The sequence below is a fragment of the Colobus angolensis genome, unplaced genomic scaffold (assembly GCF_000951035.1).
Source record: "Colobus angolensis palliatus isolate OR3802 unplaced genomic scaffold, Cang.pa_1.0 Scaffold74, whole genome shotgun sequence".
In the NCBI taxonomy this organism is placed as follows: Eukaryota; Metazoa; Chordata; class Mammalia; order Primates; family Cercopithecidae; genus Colobus; species Colobus angolensis.
In genome coordinates, this window is record NW_012121154.1 from 10,979,357 (window position 1) to 11,002,869 (window position 23,513).

At 39.3% G+C, this 23,513-nt stretch overlaps 1 protein-coding gene across 1 annotated transcript in view; it reads right to left on the reverse strand.

Moving 5' to 3' along the window:
* Positions 1 to 23,513, reverse strand: part of RELN (reelin) — a 536,970-nt gene that overhangs the window by 58,094 nt on the left and 455,363 nt on the right. The window contains exons 41-45 of the mRNA XM_011927764.1: positions 21,206 to 21,426; positions 18,818 to 18,965; positions 16,307 to 16,565; positions 15,191 to 15,440; positions 11,468 to 11,636 (exon numbers count right to left, since the gene is read on the reverse strand). Coding sequence (XP_011783154.1) covers positions 11,468 to 11,636; positions 15,191 to 15,440; positions 16,307 to 16,565; positions 18,818 to 18,965; positions 21,206 to 21,426 — 1,047 coding nt within the window. The remainder of the gene's footprint in view (positions 1 to 11,467; positions 11,637 to 15,190; positions 15,441 to 16,306; positions 16,566 to 18,817; positions 18,966 to 21,205; positions 21,427 to 23,513) is intronic.

Below are 23,513 nucleotides of genomic sequence, written 5' to 3' on the forward strand. Positions count from 1 at the left end.
TAGTAGAGACAGGGTTTCACCATGTTGGCCAGGCTGGTCTTGAACTCCTGACCTAAAGTGGTCCGCCCACCTCAGTCTCCCAAAGTATTGGGATTACAGGCATGAGCCACTGTGCCTGGCTGGCCATTATTACAATCTTCTATACAAAACATTGTTTATAGTCAAACCAAAGCAACCAAACTGATAGCTTGATCATACATTTTGGCCCAGTGATCTTTCTGAACCTTGTAAAGAACCGACAGTCAGAAACAAAAACGAATCCTAAAACTGGAAGCCTCAGGGGAGCCATGAGCCTTGGATTTCGTGTGGGAAGTACCGTGGAGTGACACCAGAGCTGCTGCTAACTTGTAAGTGCGAAATCAGAAAAGATGACTATCCCCGAGCAGCTGCAACCCCTCTGCATTTGGTTTGGGAACAGAACATGGGCTGGATTTCAGCTTCCCACTTGCTTCCTAATTGGACAGAGAAAATTGTACAGAGAAAAGAGAGAGCATAATAAATGAGACTAGACTTACTTTGCATCGATATAAAAGCGATATAAGTAAAGCTAAAACAGAGGTTCTCCCATTCCAGAGGCAGAAATATATTTGCTCATTCACACAGTTCTGGGGAGTGTCTTGCTCAGAAATACAAAAACATGTGTTTTCAGAGGCACTAGATGGCAGTCAAATCCAAGCAATGCCTCAGGCTCAAGTGCATTGAACATGAAAAGACTTTTAGAGGAAACCATTTGTGTTTATTGATCCATATATGTTCTGTCATTAAGAGACCATTAATCATTTGAGGAATATCTGTTTAAGGCAGGACAAAAGACCAAACAACAGGAATGTGTTTGCATTTTCCAAATGAAAATATTTCTATGAAGTTCAGAAAATGGAGAAGAAACAGACTAGGACTAAAATCTTCACTCTGAAATAAAGAGGTCAGTCCGATACATGTCTGTACAAACCGTTTCTCCATAATTTTGCTTGCTCCCCAGCTTCTGCATGTTCCCCCAGCAGAGTGATCTCTGCCTAACAAACTCCTGTCACTTTCTACTGCATTTTACCGAAACCCCCAGCCCTCTCCTTGGCCCACAAGGTCCTGCCTGAGATCTGCCTGAACTTGGGCCTCTGCTTCCCTCCCTCATCATGATCACTCGTTTCTGGAGTACTGTTTCTCTCCTCAGGTCTCAAAGCGCACCAAACTCATTCCCACCTTTCTGCCTGCATGTTCTCTTTTCCTCTGTCTCTGTCTCTCTCTCTCTGCCTCTCCCTCCTTTCCCCTCTTTCTGCCTGGTTAACTTCTGTGTGTCCTTCGGGTGTCAGAAATGTCAGGTCCTCACAGAGAATTTTTCTTCCTGACCCCTTTTAAAATGATGTTTCTTCCATGCTATTCTCTCTCATAGCAAACTGTTGTTTTCCTCTTATAGTATTTGTCACAATTACAGTTATACATTTATTTGCATACGTATTTGATACATGTCTATCTCTTCCTTGAACGGTAAGTTACAAGGAACAGGGCAGGGTTGATTCCTTTTTGCTCAACATCATAGACTTCATGTACAGCACCTAGAGCTTAGTAGGTGTTCTAAAGGCCCAGGAAGTTGGTATCCAGGGGCTTCCATTCTCACAGTAAGCAATGTGGAAATGCACCGACGCCCGCAAGTTGTGCAACTCAGTGGTTTTGCTGATAAATTATTTTTAATGACTAAATTTATCTAAATTTATTTATAGCTATGTCTGTTTATCTGCAGCAGCGACTTATAATTAACATAGTGGAATACCATATTTCCATAGAACATAATTACTTGGCATCAACATTTATATATATATATATATATATATATATTTTTTTTTTTTAGACTATAAGCTTCTGAAGGGCAGAGAATATCTCTGTATCCCTTAGGGGAATACTGTTTTGTATCCTCAGTGCTTATAGATAGTAGGTAAGTTATAAACTTTCTTTGTTCCTCTAATATCTTACACATACTTCACCAAAGCCCTCATCACCTTGTCTTAAAAGTGCCTATTCATATGTAATTTCCTGTTAGATTGTTTTCCTTATTTATCATTTTATTGTTGGTGGCACCTACAGATGGAGCGTCATAAACATTTGCTGAAAGACTATTCAGTTCATAGTAATAAAGATGCCCAGGCAGGAAGATCAAAACACCCTACAAAAGATATCCTGTAGGGTAGATGGGCAGGGCCTGGTGTCAGCTGTGGAGGGGTGGTGATTTGATGGCTGTTAAAGGGGGCAGACAGCTTTCCTGCAGCTGAGAGGTGGCATGGGTTTCCTAGCAGGTGGTTGCTTTCTGAGCATTGGCTGTGTTTAATCACAATGTGGGCAACCACTCAGAGAAACTGTATGGAAGATTTAAGAGCCAGATACATTGTTGGAGTTGACAGCATTTATGGGGACTTCCAACGCTGGCATTTTCAATTTGTGTAACTCTCTGGCATTTCAAAGAAAAGGAAACAGTAAGAAACTACATGAGAAATGTACTAACATGGGAGCTGGCCCCTTAGGAGTAAAGATAAGTGAGGGCTTTCATTTGTACTCTGGCACTAGTAGGTTCTATGTCCACAATGAGTAACTAAACATGTATAATAAGGGAGTTAAATGAGATGATTTTTAAGGCTCCTTCTCAGATGTGATGATTTCATATTTTTAGGAATAACTACACCTAGTAATTATGTACCCATCAAACAAGGATACACATAATATCCAATATTAATTTGTAAGAAGAGGAAACATTTTCACTAAAAACTGGAATATAAGTTAAAAATGAGAGTTTGGAAGTTGAATTGCCAGGACTTCTTATTCCCAGCCCTGTCACAGCTCCACTGTGTGAAGGGGCCACATCACTTATGTTTATGTGCTGACGCTTCCCTGTCAGTAAAACTGGGAAGATGCTACCTTCTGCCTCACAAGGGTGTTGTGAAAATTAATTAGTTCTTGTTTACCAAGACCTACGAGTGTCTTGGTGGAGTTCCTTGGCAGTTGTTATCATTTATCTTTAGAATGATGGCCACCATCAGCTGCTACTTCTTGGAGTTGTGGGAAAAATGGCCCCAGAGAAGATCTCTCATTTTTCCATATCCTTGAACTCTCTCCTCTTGCTTCTTTTGTGGAGTTATACCATTTCTTCCCCATCTACAGTATGTAGTAAGTGTTACATCAGTTTTGTTTAATAGATATCCATTGCTAAGTAGTTAAAATATTACTGTTAATAGTATGGTTCCTCTCACTGGTGTCCCAGGTATCTCTCTTCACACTACCTCCGCACCTTTTAACAGATTTCACTACACATTACAGAGTTTTCATTTTTGCTCTTTTCTTCAGAATGACTCTACCTATGAAGTCCTCACTATCATCAACATCATGAGAAAAAGCCCTTTGAAAGGAACACAATGTTTTAAACCTCTTCTTCCTTCCCTGAAATATCTTTTACTTCAAAAGAGATACATAAAACATTTAAGCCTAGAAAATCTAGCCTAACAATGCCTTTCTACCAAAGACAATGATGACACCCAGTGACCTAAGTCTCACACTGAGTCACTAACAAAACTGAAACAAGGCAAGGATCTCTTGGTTCATGATTACTTTGTATTCTCATTAAGTAAATCTTTCAAAACTCCACTGCAACCTCCACAAAATCATCCTACCCTTATCATTACCTGTAAATATGAACAGTTGTTAAGCTATGGGAAGCTGTATGTGTTGCAGCTGTATGTGTTTTGACTTCTGTGTCAGCTTCGGAGCTGAAGCCCCTGGCCCTCTGTGTTTGAGCAACTGACTCTGTGATGTCAGCCCATTTCAAAATGTGTGTCTATTTGCCTTGCAAGCCAAGACCCTTCCTTTATGTTTTGCATAAAATTTCCTCCACTAGCCTATTTCTTTGTATTAGCCTATCTTCTTTGACAAAGTTGAAGAATATTCCAAAGAAGATATATAAATGGCCAATAAGCACAGGATAAGAAGCCCAACATCATCAGCCTTTAGGGAAATGTCAGTGAGAACCACAATGAGATACAACCTCACACCCATGAAGACGGCAACAGTCAAAAAGACAATAACAAGTGCTGGTAAGGATATGGGAAATTAGAATCCTCTGCATTGCTGGTGGGAAGGTAAAAGAGTACAGCTGCTGTGGATAAAAGGTTGTCAGTTTCTCAAAATGTTGAACATAATTACCAGCAATTCCACCTCTAGGTATATAGCCAAGAAAAGTGAAAACATACATCCACATAAAATTTGCACAGAAAGGTTCACAGCAGCATAAAAGGTGGAAGGAACCCAAGAGCCTATCAGGTGATGAACAGATAGATAAAATGTGGCATATCCATAAAATGGAATGTTAATCGGCTGTAAGGAGGAATGAGGAGCTGGTACATTCCACAATGTATCACACTACACTTTGATGCTAAGTGAAGGAAGCCAATTGTAAAACAAACACACATTGTATAATTCCATTTCTATGAACTGTCCAGAACAGGCAAATAAGAACATAGCTTAGTGGTTGCCTAGGGCTGGGTGAGGGATGGGGAGTGACTGCTATTAAGTATAGTATTTCTTTTAGCGGGGACAAAATATTCTAAAATTATACTGTGGTGATGGTTTCAACAACCCTGTGGTTTTTTTTTTTTTTTTTTTTTTTTAAATTTAGTAATGACTAAAAAACATTGAATTGTACACTTTATTTTTTATTTTATTTTTTTGAGACAGGGTCTCATCTTGCTCTGTCATGCAGGCTGGAGTACGATGGCACGATCTCAGCTCACTGCAATCTCTGCCTCCCAGGTTCAAGCGATTCTTGTGCCTCAGCCTCCCAAGTAGCTGGGACTGCAGGCATGTACCACTGCGCCCAGCTAATTTTTGTATTTTTAGTAGAGATGGGGTTTCACCATGTTGGCCAGGCTGGTCTTGAATTCATGACCTCAGGTGATCCACCTGCCTCAACCTCCCAAAGTGTTGGGAGTATAGGCGTGAGCCACTGCACCCAACCAATACGCTTTGTTAAAGTAAAGAATATGGCCTGGCACAGTGGCTCATGCCTGTAATCCCAGGACTTTGGGACGCCAAGGTGGGTGGATCACAAGGTCAAGAGATCGAGACCATCCTGGCCAACATGGTGAAACCCTGTCTCTACTGAAAATATGAAAATTAGCTGGGCGTCGTAGCATGTGCCTGTAGTCCCAGCTACTCGGGAGGCTGAGGCAGGAGAATCACTTGAACCTGGGAGGCGGAGGATGCAGTGAGCTGAGATCGTGCCATTGCACTCCAGCCTGGTGACAGAGCAAGACTCCATTTAAAACAAAAAAGCAAAACAAAACAAAACAAAACCCAAAAAAACCTCTCTAAATTTGTTTACCTGAAAGTGTTATAGCCTCCCCTCCCCATCTCTTTCCCCCAATCCTTTCACAATGTTGCCCTTTTTTGTGCACAGCACCTTTCCTTAGAACTTCCTGCAGCTTCCATGCTGTGGCTAAAACCACCTGGGCTTCCAAAGTGTAGTTAATTTTTAAAGAAGGCGCTATCAGCTAGGTCATTAGGGCTAGTAGAAGGGAATAGATCATCTTCAAACTGTGACTTAAAATAGCCAAGTCACACCTGAGCCTTTCAGTGGCCACTCCCCTCCCTTTCTCGGTGGATTTGGGTTACCTGCCCTTCCACTGACTCACCCTGGGTCTAAGGTGATATTCAAGAATCCATGCTATTTGAGCCACCTGTAATTTTTAGGTCTGGGGTTAGTAAGGAGGAGGAGGAGGCAGACTCAGATTAGGGGCTATGAAACTGATGTTGGCATCTTCCTCTCTTCCTTTTCAGTCTCTCTCAAGAACTCCTGGCATTCCTGCCTTCCTGTTTCTCCTCGGACCATCTCTCTTAGGCAAGCAATGAAGAGGCAGTACTAATATAGTGGTTAAGCCCATGGGCTCTGGCGCCAGACAAGCTGTATTTATTTCCAGTATCTTACTGAAACTGTTCTTTCGAAGGTCACTCATTCTCTCAAATTGAAAAATCCAGTAAAGCTTTTGTGAAACTTTTAAATTCACTACTCTCTATAGTTTATGTCATTGAAGGCCATATTTTTCTGCTTGTTAATCTCCTCCCACTTGGCTTCTGGATACCATGTTATTCTGAATCTTCTCTCTGCCTGAATCCTCTTAGCCCCCTTGCTGGCCATTTCTGCTCCTTCTGCTATTAAATTTACAAGTCCCCCCCCCCTTTTTAAACACTCTCTTATGGAGGCAGGTGCAGTTTTACAGCATTGCCTGTTACTCTATGTTTATGCCTCCGAAGTTCATTATCTTCTCTTGGGCTCAGATCTTCATGTCTCTGTCAAATAGACATTTTCATTTGTACCTCCAGCCATCACATGTAATCCAGCATCATTTGACTAAATTTGCCATACTGTCCCTCCTGGAATCAACTTTAGCTTGCTCCCCACATCTTCTCACTATTTTACTAGGCTTCAAACTCTAGAGTCATCTCTTGATGTGTGTAATGGAGAAGGAGAAATTAGTGGCTGGGTTTTAATCAATTCTTTCTTTGAAGTGTTCTGTCATATCTGCCTCATTCCTTCAGCTGTAGTCCAGACTTGTTACTTCACTTAGAAGTTATTGTCACAACACCATTGCCACCTCCTCTTATGTGAATCTGTCTGTTGTCCCAATTTTTTCTTGGAAGAATATTTTCAGCTCAAACCCACAACAGTTCATTTTGCCTACAAATCTAAACTTTGCCTTGCTCCAATGATTGCTATAAGTTAACCCAACTCTACGAACCAGCATCTTGTCATAGCTTCCAGATATGAGCCCTCTGCTTGAATCGGCAACTCATGTGCTTCCCCCAGGCCCATACCTATGTGTCCTTGCACTGTCCACATTGTTCCCCTGATTTAGAGTGCTCTTTTCATTTACCCACCTAATTCCTAGCCATCCTTCAAGGCCAGGCCCCATCTCTTCCATGAAACACTGAATTCTGGCATTCAATATCATCTCCCATTTCTTGATACCTGCAGTATTTCTAGCCCATTCCTCAGTGAAGCATTAAATTATATACAGCAGGTATTATTTTTCAGTTGTTTCTCGGGTATATGTCTAATTTTCCTTAAATAGGTTGTAACCTCCTCCAGCGCAAGAATTTAAGACGGTGCCCTATCCATTATCATGGGCTCACTCTCATTCAAGGGTCAGCTGTGACTTAGGAAAACTTCTTAGTCTGAGGTTGAAGTTTGATAATAAACCTGTGTTATGGTTAACAAGTGTGATTATGTGGTTAACTCATAAAAGTAGAAATAATTTTCATTTTTAATAAATCTTGACAATGTTCTCAACACTTCCATGTACATTTATGAGATTTTTGTAAGGTAAAAAGGATCTCCATTTTTCAGATGAAGAAACTGAAGTTTAGAACACAAAGTAACTTGCTTAAAAGCTCATAGGGGTGAAAAGGCAGAACTCCCCACCCCCCTACTATACTACAATGCTTTTTGTTCATTTATTTATAAATCTTCTTCTTTCATGAAGATCTAACTTAACTAATGTGTATGGCAAGGAATAGAAACTATGAATCCATCTACTTCAATTATTTAGGTTTTAACATAGCAATGTCTGGAGCAGAGTGTGATGTATCTTGTGTTTAGTTTCACTGTTCCCTTCCTAGTGAGGAGCAGCAGCATCCCTTCAGTTTTGCAACTCAGAGACCAAGGAGTCATCTTCAGCACTGCCCTTTCCCTCAAGCTCCCACGTCAGTTTCACTACCCAGCTTGGTCAGTTTCATTGCCTCCCATGTCTCTTGACTTTCTCCACTTCTCTTCATGTCTACTGCCTGTACCATCAGCATTTCTTATTTCTGCAAGAGCCTCTTTACATCTACTCTTATCCTCTCCTATTTGTTTTCTGTTTAGAATGGGCTTTTCTGTGGCTACTATGAGAGTAAAAAAAAAAACCCAACAGATGCTGGCGAAGTTGTGGAGAAAAAGGATTGCTTTTACCCTGTTGATGGGAGTGTAAATTAGTTCAGTCACATCGAGGACAGTGTGGTGATTCCTCAAAGACCTAGAGGCAGAAATAGCATTCGACCCAGCAATCCTGTTACTGGGTATATACCCAAAGGAACATAAATCATTCTATTATGGACACACACATATGTTCATTGCAGCAGTATTCACAACAACAAAGACATGGAATCAACCTAATAGCCCATCAATGATACACTGGATAAAGAAAATGTGGTACATATACACCATGGAATACTATGCAGCCATAAAAAGGAATGAGCTCATGTCCTTTGCAGGGATGTGAGTGGAGCTGGAAGCCATTATCCTCAGCAAACTAATGCAGGAACAGAAAACCAAATACCACATGTTCTCACTCCCACAAGTGGGAGCTGAACAATGAGAACACATGGACACATGAGGTGGGGACAGCACACACTGGGGCTTGTTGGAAAGTCGGGGGTGGGAGGAGGGAAAACATCAGGAAGAATAGCTAACGGATGGCGGGCTTAGTACCTAAGTGACTGGATGACCTGTGCAGCAAACCACCATGGCACATGTTTACCTATGTAACAAATCCGCACACACTGCACATGTACCCTTGAACTTAAAAGCTGGAAATAAGAAAAAAAGAAGAATAAGCTTTTCTGAATGCAAATCTGTTCATGTCTCCCTATTGCCAAACACTTAAACAGGCGTTTAAGTGTTCCTGTAATGAACCTCCAAATCTTTAATACAACCTACAGTGGTCTTCATGGTCTGACACCATCTCATACCTCACCTTGCTCCTCTCTTTATCTGATCCATATATTCAACATCTCGAATACACCTGCCCCCTCCTACAATTGGCTACTGTCCTTGTTTGGAACACTCCTACCCTTACACTTTACCTAGTTAACTTACATTCATCCTTCATATCTTACCTCAAGTATCCTTTTCTCAAGAAAGCATTCCTTGGCTTTCTTGACAGGTCACATCACCCTCCAATATAGAAACTTAGAGCATCATGTACCTGTTTTCCATCACTTATCACAGTTGAATTTATATTTTACTCCTGTGATTATTGGTGATTGATGGCCAATACTCCTCTCCTACCAAATTAAAAGCTCCTTGAGTCAGGGATCAGTTCAGCTCCCTCATAGGCCTAGCACCTAATTAAACAGTTAAAAAATATTTGTTTAAAGAGTGACTGAATAATTGCTACTGATGACTAGTGACCATTTTAGTTTGGTGAATGGTTTGACGTCACTTTGTGACCAGCCAACCTCAGCTGGCACTCATTACTACTGTGCCAACAATACTGGGATCCTAGCCTTATGGTCATGTGTTGAGTAGACAAGGGTGCAGTTGTGACATGGTCACAGTCATTCCTAACCCTTACTGAGCACATGCCTTTAAGTTGTCAGCATCATGTTTTTTTTTTATAGTGAAGAGCTACAAACTGAAATACTCAATTCTGGCCTGCTGGACCACATAAACATTGACAGTTCAACACATTTCCAAGTAACAGAGACAGTAACTTTAACTTAAAACAAGGAAACACCATATTTACCAAATAACTGAATGTAAAAGTAGATGTAGTATAGATATGTTTACTCATGTTTGAAACAAGTAACTCTGAGACTGGCATATTGTTCTAATGATCTTTGGCATATGGCAGAGAAGTAAGTCTGGCCTGGGCTCCCTCCATGCACATTTCTTTTTGAATTACCCAAAGGGCCTTGTTACAAGGCAGTGTCACCTTTAAGACAAGTGTACATGAGCCTTGAGGGTAATATAATAAACTGCTTATTTTCAGTACAGAACAGGGGGAAATGGATGCTCATCAGAATTTTCAAATAACATTTGAAAGGGTCAAAATTCTTGTGAGTATGTACAAGAGACAATTAAAAGATAGATTAAAAGATGAGAAATAATTACTTTTCTTGAGTAAAAGACTCAAGGGCATAATGACTAGCTGGAGTAAATCTTAGAATGTCGCTTACTTGCAAAATGTGACTGAGTAGCTGTGTAATAATTCACAGAATTCATAAAGACTTAAAAGACTGTTGCCTTAATGGAGTTTTTTTTCTATTTTACTTATTAAGATCACTTTAATAATTCATGCATGGCAACACCTTTAATGAGCAACAAAATCTCACGTATCTCATTTAAACTTGGCAACTCTGCTGACAGTTAATATAGTCTCGTACCTCTGAGCCAGCAATTGTAAAGCAGCCCTAGGCTGTTAGTAACTGAAACCATCCCATTTATGATAATTCTAAGAAAAGTTATGCCCTAGATGAATGGTTGAATTTTATAGTCATTTGCTAGGAAAATTTATTCATTCTTCATTTGTGGGATGACAAAACAATAGTGAGCCCAAACTATAATTCCTGTTCCCCACACTGGATTGGTTGCTTTGCTTCCTTCTTAATGCAGCAACTAAAAACCATTGTCTTGGAGGAAATAGAATTTTCTATCAAGATGTTAAAGCTTTCCTATAATTAGCACCTAGTTTAGATGGTGAAAGAGAGTGTCATGTAACACTATTCCACTAGGCAAAGTTATTTCTCTGCTTTACTCAAACAGGAGTGGAAATGTACAGATAACTTAGATTTAACTTCTTCATCAGAATTTACTAGGCAATTTTATTTTTATTTACTTTAATTTAAAATTTTTTTTTTTGAGACAGGGTCTGGCTCTGTCACCCAAGCTGGAGGGCAGTGGCATGATCATAGCTCACTGTGCTGTCAAACTCCTGGGCTTTAGTGATCCTTCTGCCTCAACCTCCTGAGTGGCTGGGACTACAGGTATATACCACCATGCCTGGCTAATTTTTTAAATTTTTTGTAGAAATGGGGTCTTGCTGTGTTTCCCTGGCTGGACTTGAACTCCTGGTCTCAAGTGATCCTTCTGTACCAGGCAATTTTGTTAAGCCCTGATCCCTTTCCATACAGACAAGAATGAAACACTTCTTTTACATTTTTCACATAAAAGAATACTTCAGATAATTCTTAAGATAATGTCCAAAATAAAATTTTAAAAGCAGACATAATTTTAATGTACACTTATTTGCTACCTTCATTTATATGACATCACTCACTCCTGTATTTACAGCAGCCTCACTAGCAGAAAACAGACCCTGTTTAAGTCTATTCTGGATCCAGTGGGCCTATTTTAAATGACTTGTCTGGGCATCTCTGAATTAAGTTGGAGAAGCGAAGTGATGCAGCCACTGTTTTCTTTTGTAGTTCATTCTTTAAAAATATTAGAGTTAAAAGTCAGTAAAGGCCTGGCTTTTGGGAAAACATGGAATAATGTCATGATAAAAACTGGTTTCTGTTTTACTCATTAAGACGGCCTTAATAATTCATACATGGCAATACCCTTAGCAAGTAACAAAACCCTCACATATCTCATTAAACTTGACATGCCAAATTTTATCACATTTGGGCTCACTATATGTAGAAGCATGTGGCGAACATGTAGAAGCATCCATACCTGGTATAAGGAGGGAGAGGCAGAGTAATTCTGGTCCACTTGTTGAAAGTGTCTGACACCAGGATCCGCTGCAGATGATAGCGACTGCATTCCACATTGGTAGGCAGACAGTCCCTTACCAATGGGTGCCATGACAATCCAAGATCCACTGAGTATTCCAATTCAATCGCTGAAACAGGAAACGTTATTTTGGATACAAACATAAATTTGCAGACCCAGGAACTATACTTGCATATCATATTTCTGTATGTTTTAGTTTCATTCAAATGTCAGTTTGATTTTTTCCCTATATTTATATTTCCTACTTTGAAATGCTTCCTAGTTTTTCTCTCTGTATATTACTAGTTATTATTTTTAAATTTCCATGTTGAAATAACTTTTAAGGGGATATGATCAAATGAAACATAAATTTTCCTGAATCACATCTTAGAATGAGAAGCTTTTGGAACAATCATTGTGACAAAAGTATTGCTTCATATACAGTTATAGTATTTGAGTAGCTGCATATAATTACTATGATATATTTGTAATATTATAGTGATAGAATATACATCACAAACATATCATTTAAATGGTATATAATTTAATATAGTATAATACTTATAAATTAATATAGTTTAATGGTTAGCATACAAATAAGGAACATATTATATATTTTAATAATTAGTGTTCAAACAGTTAATACATTGAGCAGACTTCTCAAATTTTGACCATTTTATAGGAATCCTGAACAACTAATGTCAATTTTGCCCCTGGTATGGGTGAAACTTCTTAGAAATTATAAACTTTTGCTTATATATCTTGTTCTGCTGTGTTATAGAATATAAATAAAATATGGAAATCTGAGGGGTTTAAGGAGCAAGTTGAAGGCCATGGAATATGTGCCAATGCATGCCATCAGGTTGTGGGTCTAAGGAAAGATATTTATTTCTTTCCTTTTTCTTCTGGAACATTCAGCCCATACTCCTGTCTTATACTTCTCTCTCCCTATTCACTTTATGAGCTGCCTCAGTCCCCACCTCCCTTCTGAAGGCTGTGGTTCTCAGTCTTGGCTGCACACTGAAATCACCTGGATACCTTTAGAAATGACTGATTCCTGAGTCTCCCTACCAGAGATTCTGATTGAAGTCTTTTGGGGCATGGCCAAGGCGTCAGGAGCTTTAAAACTTCCCAGGTGATTCTCCCATGCAGCCAGTGTGAGACCACACACCGCCCTAAGGTTTCTAGGTAAATACAATGGCCTGGTCTCAGTCTTCATGGTGCTTGCCTCCTAATAGCATTGGACATTATTGGTTACTCCCTGATTCTTGAAATGTTCTTTTATTTTGAGGGACATTATTCTGAGTCTCCTGTCTTTTATTGTGACTCCTTTGCTAAGTTGCCCAGCTATGGGCATTCTTCTAGAACCTGTTTCTGGCCATCTATTCTACAAGTACACTCTTGATTCAGTGATCACCTCTGTGCCCCAAATTTCCTGGTTTTACATCTTGAAATAGAGTTTGTGTCTACTGAGCCTGGCACTGTGCTGGATGCTGGGTGTGCTGTGATGAGCAGTATAGACACAGTTCCAGCTTTCTATACTGTGTGTCATCTTCACTAAAGGATATCTTCACTTTGAAGTCCTTTCACTTGAATTAAGAAAAACTCACCATTTTCCCTCATTAACAAACATCTCCTCTTAACTACCACATTTTATCATTGGCAATACTTTTACACTGGTTTTCTGGGTCCAAAATTTAGAAGTGATTTTAGCCGTTGGTATCAGAGGTTGTTAAGAAAAAACACAATTTAGAAGTTATTTTAGAAATTTTACTCTTCTGTCTCCTTTACCCTTTACCCTCTATGTTCAACTCAGTCCTGATATCTGCTGCTTTTTTTTTTTTTTTGCATTATCTCTTATCAACTTTATCCATTCCATGTCTCTTCATGCCACATAGTGCGAGTCCACATTGCTTCCTACAGAGATGACCACTGTGGTTTCTTTACTGGAATTCTTCTCTACCCACCTTCATTGGCTCTGGAGCTAATCTTCGTGAAACACATCATGTCACCCCTCTGCACTTGTGCTCTCCTGTTCTTGACCTTACCAAGCACAAATCCCCATGTCTGCCTTTTAAGGCTCTTCTTAATTTGTTTCCAACTCCACTCAGCCACCTTACTCTTTCATAATATCATTCATTTCCTCTCTCAGGAGGCTGCACTGGCTTGTATAGAAAGTACGTGTGACTGGGCTTACGAGGGCAAAATTTTGGTCCTGGTTGATGCTGCTGCAGATTGACCATGTGATAACTTACTTCTTTGGGCTCTCCTCTACTTTCTATGTGAAGAAGGGAGTAAGAGTCTAGACTGTTTTCAAAATCACCACACTGTGCTCTTCTCCACTAGATGCAGACCAGACCTATTGAGGCTGGTCTGCTGTCAGTTATAGAAGAACCCCACATCTGCTTCTTTGCTTCTGCTTCCAGCCTAGTTTGGGGGTCCTTTCTTCTCCGTCCACCTTTAAAATCTACTTCAACCATCAAGGTCCACTTAATACTTAGCTCCTTTGTGAAATGTTCCCTAACTTCTTAGACTGGCCAACCATTGGTCATCTCTTGCTCCTTTGAGTTCTCATTACATTTTGTATCAGCACTATTCCATGGAACACTTGATTTACTGGGCTCTCTGTACCTACTGAAGACAAGGTGTGCACCTTCTACTTTTCTGTCTTCTCTTTTCCAAGTTCCATCCCCACTGACTAATCTAATCTTGACTGACTGTGTCTGAGGCAGAAAGAGTATCTCTGGCATTCCTCCTAAAGTATGTCTATTACATTCAGACTAATGAGAATATTAAAAATTGTGAATTCTGCAGGACCTTGAAAATAACCAAATTCCTCAAATTTCTGCCTCCCTGCTACCCAGAATCTAAAACTGAACAAGGCCCTTGTGAACATTATAGTTTGTGTCTGCTGGAAGAAGAGTTATATGGGGATGTGAAAGACCAGGAGACCCAGAATCCTGACAGGTCTATAATGTAAGTTCAGATAAAGAGTTCAAGTGTACAATGATGCCAGCTTTTCTCTCTCCTAAGATGGGTCTGTGAGTGTGAATGCATGCTATATGTGAGTGTACACATGCACATACTCATTCTAGGGGGTGCAAATTAGTCACAGTGAGGGTGGCCTGGAATGTGCTATGATCCACGGTGGCAAAAAATATAGGCAAAATGGGAACAACAAAATGTCATCATTTGGGGGGATATGGAGAGGAGACAATAACTGGTTTAATCTAATGCCCCAAGAATTTAAATCTGTGAATATATATATTAATAAGTCATCTATATATAAATAAATCATATTTCTGATTCCTGGAATTCTCTATGTGATTGATGAGAGCCCTTATTGGAAAAATACTGCAAGTGTATCCTTTATTCTGCGAGTCTGATACTAAAAAACTTACGGATTTACAAATTATTATTATTTAGGTTATTTACTTTATAAAAGAAGTCTTCACGTATGTATGCTTAAAAAATAAGCTCACATTCTGTTGCTTTCAAAAATCAACTTTTAAAACTCAATTTATTAATACATGCAGTATATTCAAGAATACAGTGTGGTTTGACTCAAAGTGCACTTGTGTTTTACTTACAGATCTCAGAGAGGCAGAGTAGTCCTGTGACAGAGGCAGCCACAGAAGCTCATGCACACATGCCTGTCCCGCTATCTGGAGATGGCATACTCACCATAACAAGAGTCTGTGACTGAGCAGGAGGCAGCGAAGTCTATCTGTAGGAAGGAATCCTCATTCACGGCAATGTCTGTGCTGACCACGTAACGGGTGCTGGCCTTTTCAATGAAGACCAGGGCATCACCAGTAGAGCCACACACGGGCATCTTGGTGCCTCCTGGGTGAAGCAGCCATTTCCTACTATCAAGGGTTGTGAAATCATCTTCCAAGACCGTATTACCAGAAATATTTCCTCCAATAAGAATCTGAAATGTATTTTTAAAAAACCACACATTTTCCATTTAGTTTTAAGAAATGGAAAGTTCTGCCTTTTTCGTTCGTTCGTTTGTTTTGATCTGTCAGCCTGCTCAGAACTGGCACTGGACGGCCAGCAGAATGTGAGGGCCTTTCAGAATGCTCTTGTTTATGTCTGCTTGCCCATCTGGCAAGAAGCTACAGAAAACAAATCAGAGGATCGACAAAACCATTCACAGCCTACGTTGGCGAAACTGTGCCTTTGGAAATGACATGCACCCAAGCTGGGAAGCCAAATTTGGCTTATGTGTGATTATTTTCCATGTAAAATTTCTATTTAAGGACAATTGTACCCTAAGGCATTTCAGTTCCAATTCTTTGCATGAACACTACGGTTTGTTAACAGGTTCTTTGAGTTCTAGTTGATACACATTTTATTATGTATAAAGATCCTTTGGAGCAGTCTATAAGGATGTGGGGGAGATTGGTTCATTTTTTTTCCTCAAAGGCTAGGAAAGAGGATTTGGGAACTACTGCATGTGGCACCAATGCTAATTTGCACATTTTCCTTTTCAGAGAATTATAACCTTGTATCACGCTTGACAAAGTCCCTCTATCCATATGGCAGAATCCTCTATGAGCAGGACCTAGTCCTTCTGTTGTGTCGTTTATTTTTATAAGCTTAGGCAACTGAAGGAATAGAGAATGAAAGGAAGCTAAATGCCATATCTAATCTAGCTGTGTGCCCTTGGGCAAGTCACTCAACTGTCAGTTCTGGGTTTCATCTACTGAGCAAGCAGGTTGAACTAAATGCCTTCTAAGGCCACATTCAGCTCAAGTGACAACAATTAAAATAGTTACTCCTGAAGGGACTGACCTGATCGATAACCCAGGGGCTGTAGAAGTGCCCATTCTCAGACGGTTGCCACCAGCGAAGGCGAGTAGAACCAGAACGGGCTTTCAAAGGTATCTCCAGGGCAATGTACCTGCCCACGTTGCTGGAATTGCTGAAAAGGAACTCCTGAAGAACACTCCACGAGAGGCCACCGTTGAGAGAATACTGTAGGAGCACGGGTTGGCTCCTGGGGTCAGGAACGCCTTTACCACACCCCAGTCTCATGAAGAACTGCACAAATCTGACATTTGTAAACGTTACTGAAGACTTTCACTTCCACAAGAAATCTACATGCTTAACAACAGACAAGCACATGGGGTAACGCAGGGGAACGAATGGCCTCGATAAATATGGCGATTTAATGAGTGTCCAAAGCAATCACTTCAAAGTCTGATTTCCCTTTTTAATCGGAAAGGGAGTTAATTAAATGTGAAGTCTGAAAAAAGGCAATTCTGCACCCGTATTTGTCTAGCGACTCTCCTCAGAGAGGAGCCTGAGGGACCTGAGCACTCCCCGCACCCTCAGGCTCTTCTATAAAAAGATGGGAGGGGTGTAAAGGCAGTTTGAGTGTGGGAGTGTGTGTTGTCATCTACTTAAGGTAAGTTTTACTCCTTAAACGTTGGAACTGGAAGAATGTAATTAATGTAGTTTATGCTACATAACTGGCAGATTATGTCTTCTAAGGTTTCACCAGTCGTTTTTCAGATCTCATGTTACTGGCTTTGGGAGGCACATTTAAATTCACCGGTTGTAGCACCTCTTTGTGAAAGGCCAGGCATCTTTTGCACGAGGTACGTCAAGCCTGGGCCTCTTTTCTCTCTTTTGTGCTGGGGCAAGGAGCATGAGTGTAGGGTGGTGGTGGTGGTGGCTGTGCCAGGCTCTGACTGTTGCTGGGTCTGGGGATGGATGATACTGGCCACTGAGAATGGTGGCAGCCGGCCAGTGGCAGCGTTCCCAGCTGGCAGGGAGGTGGACAGAGTGGCAGCAACCAGCTGGGGTGCCAATGAAAACTAGCTCACATGTTATCTTTGGCAGGCAAGCTGCTGCTTTCTGGTCTGGCCATGATGCTAGCTGGTAATGCAGAATAAATTTCATGTGTAACCCAACACACATACCCACTAATGTATGCATGCTGGACATAGGAAATATATTAAGATGCATAATAAAAATATTATCAGTACCATATATAAAACCATTCATTCCTCATGCGTTCGCTTCCCCACCCCATTCATTTATCTTTTGACCCTGAAAAAATTGGGATTTTACGTGGAGCATATTCAGTTCAGTATATGCAAATCCTACACAGCATGCTACTGAGATGAGCTAAATAATGGAGCTTTTAACATTGGATTAATGAAAACATACATGGTTAGTGTCTAGTGACGTTTACATTTGTAAAAACAATAATCATTTACAGAGAAATACTTTTAGTATATTGTCTACTCGTATTGAGAAAACCCTTATATTAACTTAGTGACAGATAAACCATGAGAGACTTACTTATTTTGGAACACCTAATAATTTCTAAATTAGAGAAGTCAGCTGCTAATAAAAATCTGAAATAAGGAACATCAAATTAAACTATATGCATTAAAGTGGGATAATGATAAAATATTGTTTTTGTAACTGTATAATTATCTCGCAGAACTGTATTTTCTATGAAGTGTGATCAAATTTATAATCAATAAACGAAACATTTAGGAAAGAGAAGGCATAAAAATGTTAAGAAGTATTGTAAGATACTCTGAAATATTTCAAAGGACAAAAACATAGTTTCTTTGTTCACTTGCAAAATCAGGTCAGGGTTCCATTTTACACATGTTAAACCATCTTTCTTATCTTCCTTGTTAAGTTTTTGGCTCATCAAATGATCAAGGGATACACATCTTGACAGGACATAATCCTCTGAGCCAGTTTAAAATGTTTGTTTCTGAGTGACTGTGTTCAATTTAGAAAATGACTGCTTAGAATGTGTGAGTGAATCATTGGAAAGATGCTTATAAAGAATAAGGCTGTCCCTTCAAATGTTTTTAACTTAAATTGCTAGTGGAGATAAAATTAATCATGAATAATTTGAAGATATATTGCATTTCAACTAAGCTTTCTACTAAGCATGGTATAAGTGTAAATAATTTCTACACAGTGCAAGTGCTAATGAAAAGTATGTTATATAGAAAGATAAACTCACAATATTTGATTGAAGTTAATTAAACATTGTTACTTCCTAATTTCAATCTTATAAAATACCAGACGTTAACTTTTGCCTGTTTAGGTATGTTTCCTTTACTGATTAAGTTTTGAATAATCTCTCTCAAATTTAGAATAGAAATTATGTAAATTGTGTCTTCCTGAAAGCTTTGATAAAGAGAGAAGTTCAGTATTTCTAATGGAAGGCCTTGTCCTTGAAATCTCTCTGCTGCTTTCTGATTTGATTGTGTTCTGCTATTATATATTACGATGTGGTTTTTTTCAACAGCATCTAAAAATGATTACCTTGCATGTGATAAATCCAGGTCTCGTGTCATCAACATGCGCAAGCCATCTTCATTGAAAAAGAGGTTGTTTCCACTAGAAAGGATTCCACACTTTCGAGATGGTTTCCCACCACTCATTAATAAGAATCTATCAGATTCTAGCTGACCTGAAAAAATTGGAAAATATGGTTTACCTATGACCCCAACTATAGTGAGTCGTATTGTATTTTTAAAAGGAGTATGGTAAACGCATTATGTGGTTTCAAAATACGAAGTCATAAATATTAAAGTCATGTTTTGGGATAAGAGGCCTTTTCAACATTTTAGCTTGAATTGTTTAGCTTTGGCTGGTATACTTTAAAGATACTTGTGATAGGACGAGGGGGTATTTTCTTGAGTATCTATGGTCCAGCTAGATGGATCCCTCCTTTCTGCTTATTCACACTGAAGAAAAGGACACTGGTTAGTCAGAGAGTGGTTCAGGCCATAAGGAAAGTGGGGGCTTGTGTGGCCTTTCCACCAGCCTTTCTACTGTGTCCTTTCTAATGTAAAGATAGTATCAGGCAGGGACAATAAAATATTTTAAAAAACAGTTTTAATGGGAGAGATTTCAATGCCATTTATTACTGCCTATTAAATAACGTCTTTAAGGCTGGGCGCAGTGGCTCACACCTGTAATCACAGCACTTTGGGAGGCTGAGGTGGGTGGATCACCTGAGGTCAGGGGTTCGAGACCAGTCCAGCCAACATGGCAAAATCCTGTCTCCACTAAAACTACAAAAATTAGCTAGGTGTGGTGGCGGGCGCCTGTAATCTCAGCTACTCAGGAAGCTGAGGCAGGAGAATCGCTTGAACCTGGGAGGTGGAGGTTGCAGTGAGCTGAGATTGAGCCACTTCACTCCAGTCTGGGTGAACGATCAAAATTCCATCTCAGTAAATACATAAATAAATAAATAAATTAAAATAATATAAAATAAAATAGAAAATAACATCTTTAAACACCAGCTCTTAAATCTGTTCAGATACTCCAATTTAGTTTATTTTTTCATTGTGGTAAAATACACATCACATAAGATTTACCAATTTAACCATTTCAAAGTAAACAGTTCAGTGGCATTTAGTTGATACACTCTGTTGTGCAGTCATCACTACTACCTAGTTCCAGAACTTTCTCATGAGACTGAAAGGAAACCCTGTGCCTGTTAAACTGCCTCTGTCCCCTCATTTCCCCCTCTTCCAGCCCTGGCAAATGCTAATCTGCTTTCTGTCTTTATGAATTAACTTACTCTGAATATTTCATAAAGACAGGTTGATATAATATGTGGCCTTTTGTGTCTGGCTTCTTTCATTTAACATGTTTTTGAGTTTCATCTATGTTGTGGCATGTATCGGTGTTTCATTTGTTTTTATGGCTGAGTAATGTTCCACTGTATGGATATACTCAGATCTAGTTTTAAAATGTATTGTAAAACCATAAATATAACAAGTTTACAAAAACTCAGCAAAAAGAAAATCTTTATTTTTTTTTTGTTTTTTGAGATGGAGTCTCGCTCTGTCGCCCAGGCTAGAGTGCAGTGGTGCGATCTCGGCTCACTGCACACTACGCCTCTCAGGTTCAAGCGAATCACCTCCCAAGTAGCTGGGATTACAAGTGCCCACCAGCCCGCCCGGCTTTTTTGTATTTTTAGTAGAGATGGGGTTTCACCACGTTGTCCAGGCTGGTCTCGAATTCCTGACCTCGTGATCCACCCATCTCAGCCTCCCAAAGTGCTGGGATTACAGGCGTGAGCCACTGCACCAGGCCAAAAGAAAATCTTTTAATCCTATTACCCTAATATAGATAGCTGTTATATTTAAGACTTTCTTTTATGGAGATTTTTTTCCACAGTTTGATAAAAGTGCATATATAATTTAAATGCTTTTTTCTAATCATTACATTACATGCATTTTACTATGTTGTAACACTGTCTTCATACATAATGATACTGAATTCTAGCTGTAAAACTAAACTACGGAAAGTGATGTGAGGCTATTTAAGCAGTTTGTGGTAAAGCAATAACAGGAACTTATATTTCTGGAAACACTTTCATCCGAGATTAACTCTCTATAGATATTTTCTAAAATTGTCATTAGTCAGAAATGACATGTGGTAGAAAAAATGGTGAACACAGCCTTAGTTTTTCTCAATAAAGATCTTGTAGCATGTATCAGTATTTCACTCACTGACCATTGTTTCCAAAATGGAACCCTATACATTCAGAACTAAATGAATTCTTGGATGTTCACAATTGAAATAATAATGAGATATTAGAATTAAACTTAATGCAGTATTAGTTATCTACCAAAAATTGTGTTTAACATATAAGTTCTTTCACAAGACTACATAGAATTTGTAAGAAAAGACTACCTTCGAAATCATCTTTGAGAAAATCAGGATTTTTGGTGCTTATTTTACAGGTTGGACCTGAGTAGCCAGGGTCACATATACATTTGGTTCCATTGATACAGCTCCCCTGTCCATTACACATCTCCTCACATTGGGGACCGATGTAGACATTATCAATGGCCCATGTCACTGGCTGAGAGCCAGCAGGGTAAAATCCCTGGTACCATCTGAAACGGACAGATCTGGAAAAGAGGTACAAGTCTTTCAAAAGCTAATCGACAGAACAATATACCTTCAAAGTAAGCACATCTGATCAATGAACAATGGGAAGCTTCTACCTATGCTCAACACCCAAGAAATACAAAACATTTGCCGTTTCAGGAACAAAACTCCATTCCTCAATCTCCAGGATTTTTCCAATAAAGTTCTTGTTTCTTGTAAGCTTTTCCCAATCCTATCAGAATGTCAACATTTCACTTCATCTTCCCATCTTTTTCAATATTGACCTCCTTGGTGAAGATTTCTCCATCCCTACTATCTTCTTTTTTTTTTTTTTTTTTTTGAGACAGAGTCTCACTCTGTCACCCAGGCTGCAGTGCAGTGGTGCAATCTTGGCTCACTGCAACCTCCATCTCCTGGGTTCAAGCGATTCTCCTGCCTCAGCCTCCTGAGTGGCTGGGATTACAGGTGCCCGCCACTACACCTGGCGAATTTTTGTATTTTTAGTATAGATGGGGTTTCACCATGTTGGCCAGGCTGTTCTCCAACTCCTGATCTCAGGCAATCCACCCACTTCGACCTCCCTCCTGAGTGGCTGGGATTACAAGTGTAAGCCATCACACCCGGCCCCTACTGTCTGTTTAATACACTCTGTATAACTAATCTTTTTAAAAAAAAAAAACAGGTAAAATTCACACAACATAAAATTAACCATTAACCATTTAAAGTGTACACATCAGTGGCATTTAGCACATTGATAGTGTTGTCCAACCATCACCTCTTTGTAGCTTCAAGACATTTTTATCACCCCAAAAGGAAACCCCATACCCGTTAAACAGTTTTCCCCATCTCTCCCTCCCTGACAACTGACAACCACCAATCATTTCTGTCTCTATGGATTTACCTATTCTGGATATTTCATATAAATGGAAAGATAGAATATATGACCTTTTGTGTCTGGCTTCATTCACTTAGCGTAATGTTTTCAAGGTTCATTCATGGTGTAGCAAATATCAGAATTTCATGCCTTTTATTACTGAACAGTATTCCATTGTATGGATATACTAGCTTTATTTACCCATTCATTAGTTGGTGGACATTTGGTTGTTTCCATTTTTTTTTGGCTATTGTGAATAGTGATGCTATGAATATTTGTGTACAGGTAATTGCTAAAATACATGTTTTCAATTCTTTTGGGTAGAAGGGTAGTGAAATTGATGGACCTTATGGTAAATGACTAATCTTTTACATTTTTCTATCTTACTTTCTCTTTCATAATTTTGATGGAATTTCCATTATTATAGTTATCACAGCTGGAGTTATTTAAAAGTGTGTCTATTTCCTCTACTGGCTGTGAGCTCGTAGAGACCAATGTCCATGTCTCTTTCTTTTTTTGTACCTTTTCAAGGCAACCATATAGTGTTCACGCGTAGTACCTGCTCAGTAAACCTTTTGTTGTATGTCATTTGTTGTGAAAGTCCTTATGAGCCAAACTAAGGTTTTTTGGATAATATCTGATCAGAAACAGCCCAAAAATATTATTTTTAAAGATAAAAAGTGGCAAAATCTGATGTATTTTTAGATTCTTTTATTTCTTAACTTCTTTTTAAGTCCAAAATAATTTTCCTTTTGAATTGTCCTATCATGTTGCTGATGATAAGTTAGCTCCTTAGAAATAATCTACATATTTAGGCAGCTGTCCAGAAATATTTTAATGTATTTTATCATGTATAAAACTCCGTTCAAAGAAGATAGATTTATTTTAGAGTAGCAGGATTCAGAGATGACATGTGCACTTATTTTTGTGCCCTGTGAATCTTCTCAATTTTCAGTTATCATAGCAACTAAATTCTGAATAGTTTTCTGTTTGAGAAACAGAAATTAGAAGTTAAATACCAGGGTTAAGGATGGGTAGTGGGGGAAAAATACATTTGTTAGGCTCCTAAAATTTAGTGGATAGTAAAGCAGACAGATTAAAGTTCCTACATATATTTAACCCTAATTTCATTGTTTCATCTTGCTCTGTCGCCCAAGCTGGAGTGCAGTGGCACGATCTCGGCTCACTGCAACCTCCACCTCCAGGGTTCAAGCAATTCTTCTGCCTCAGCCT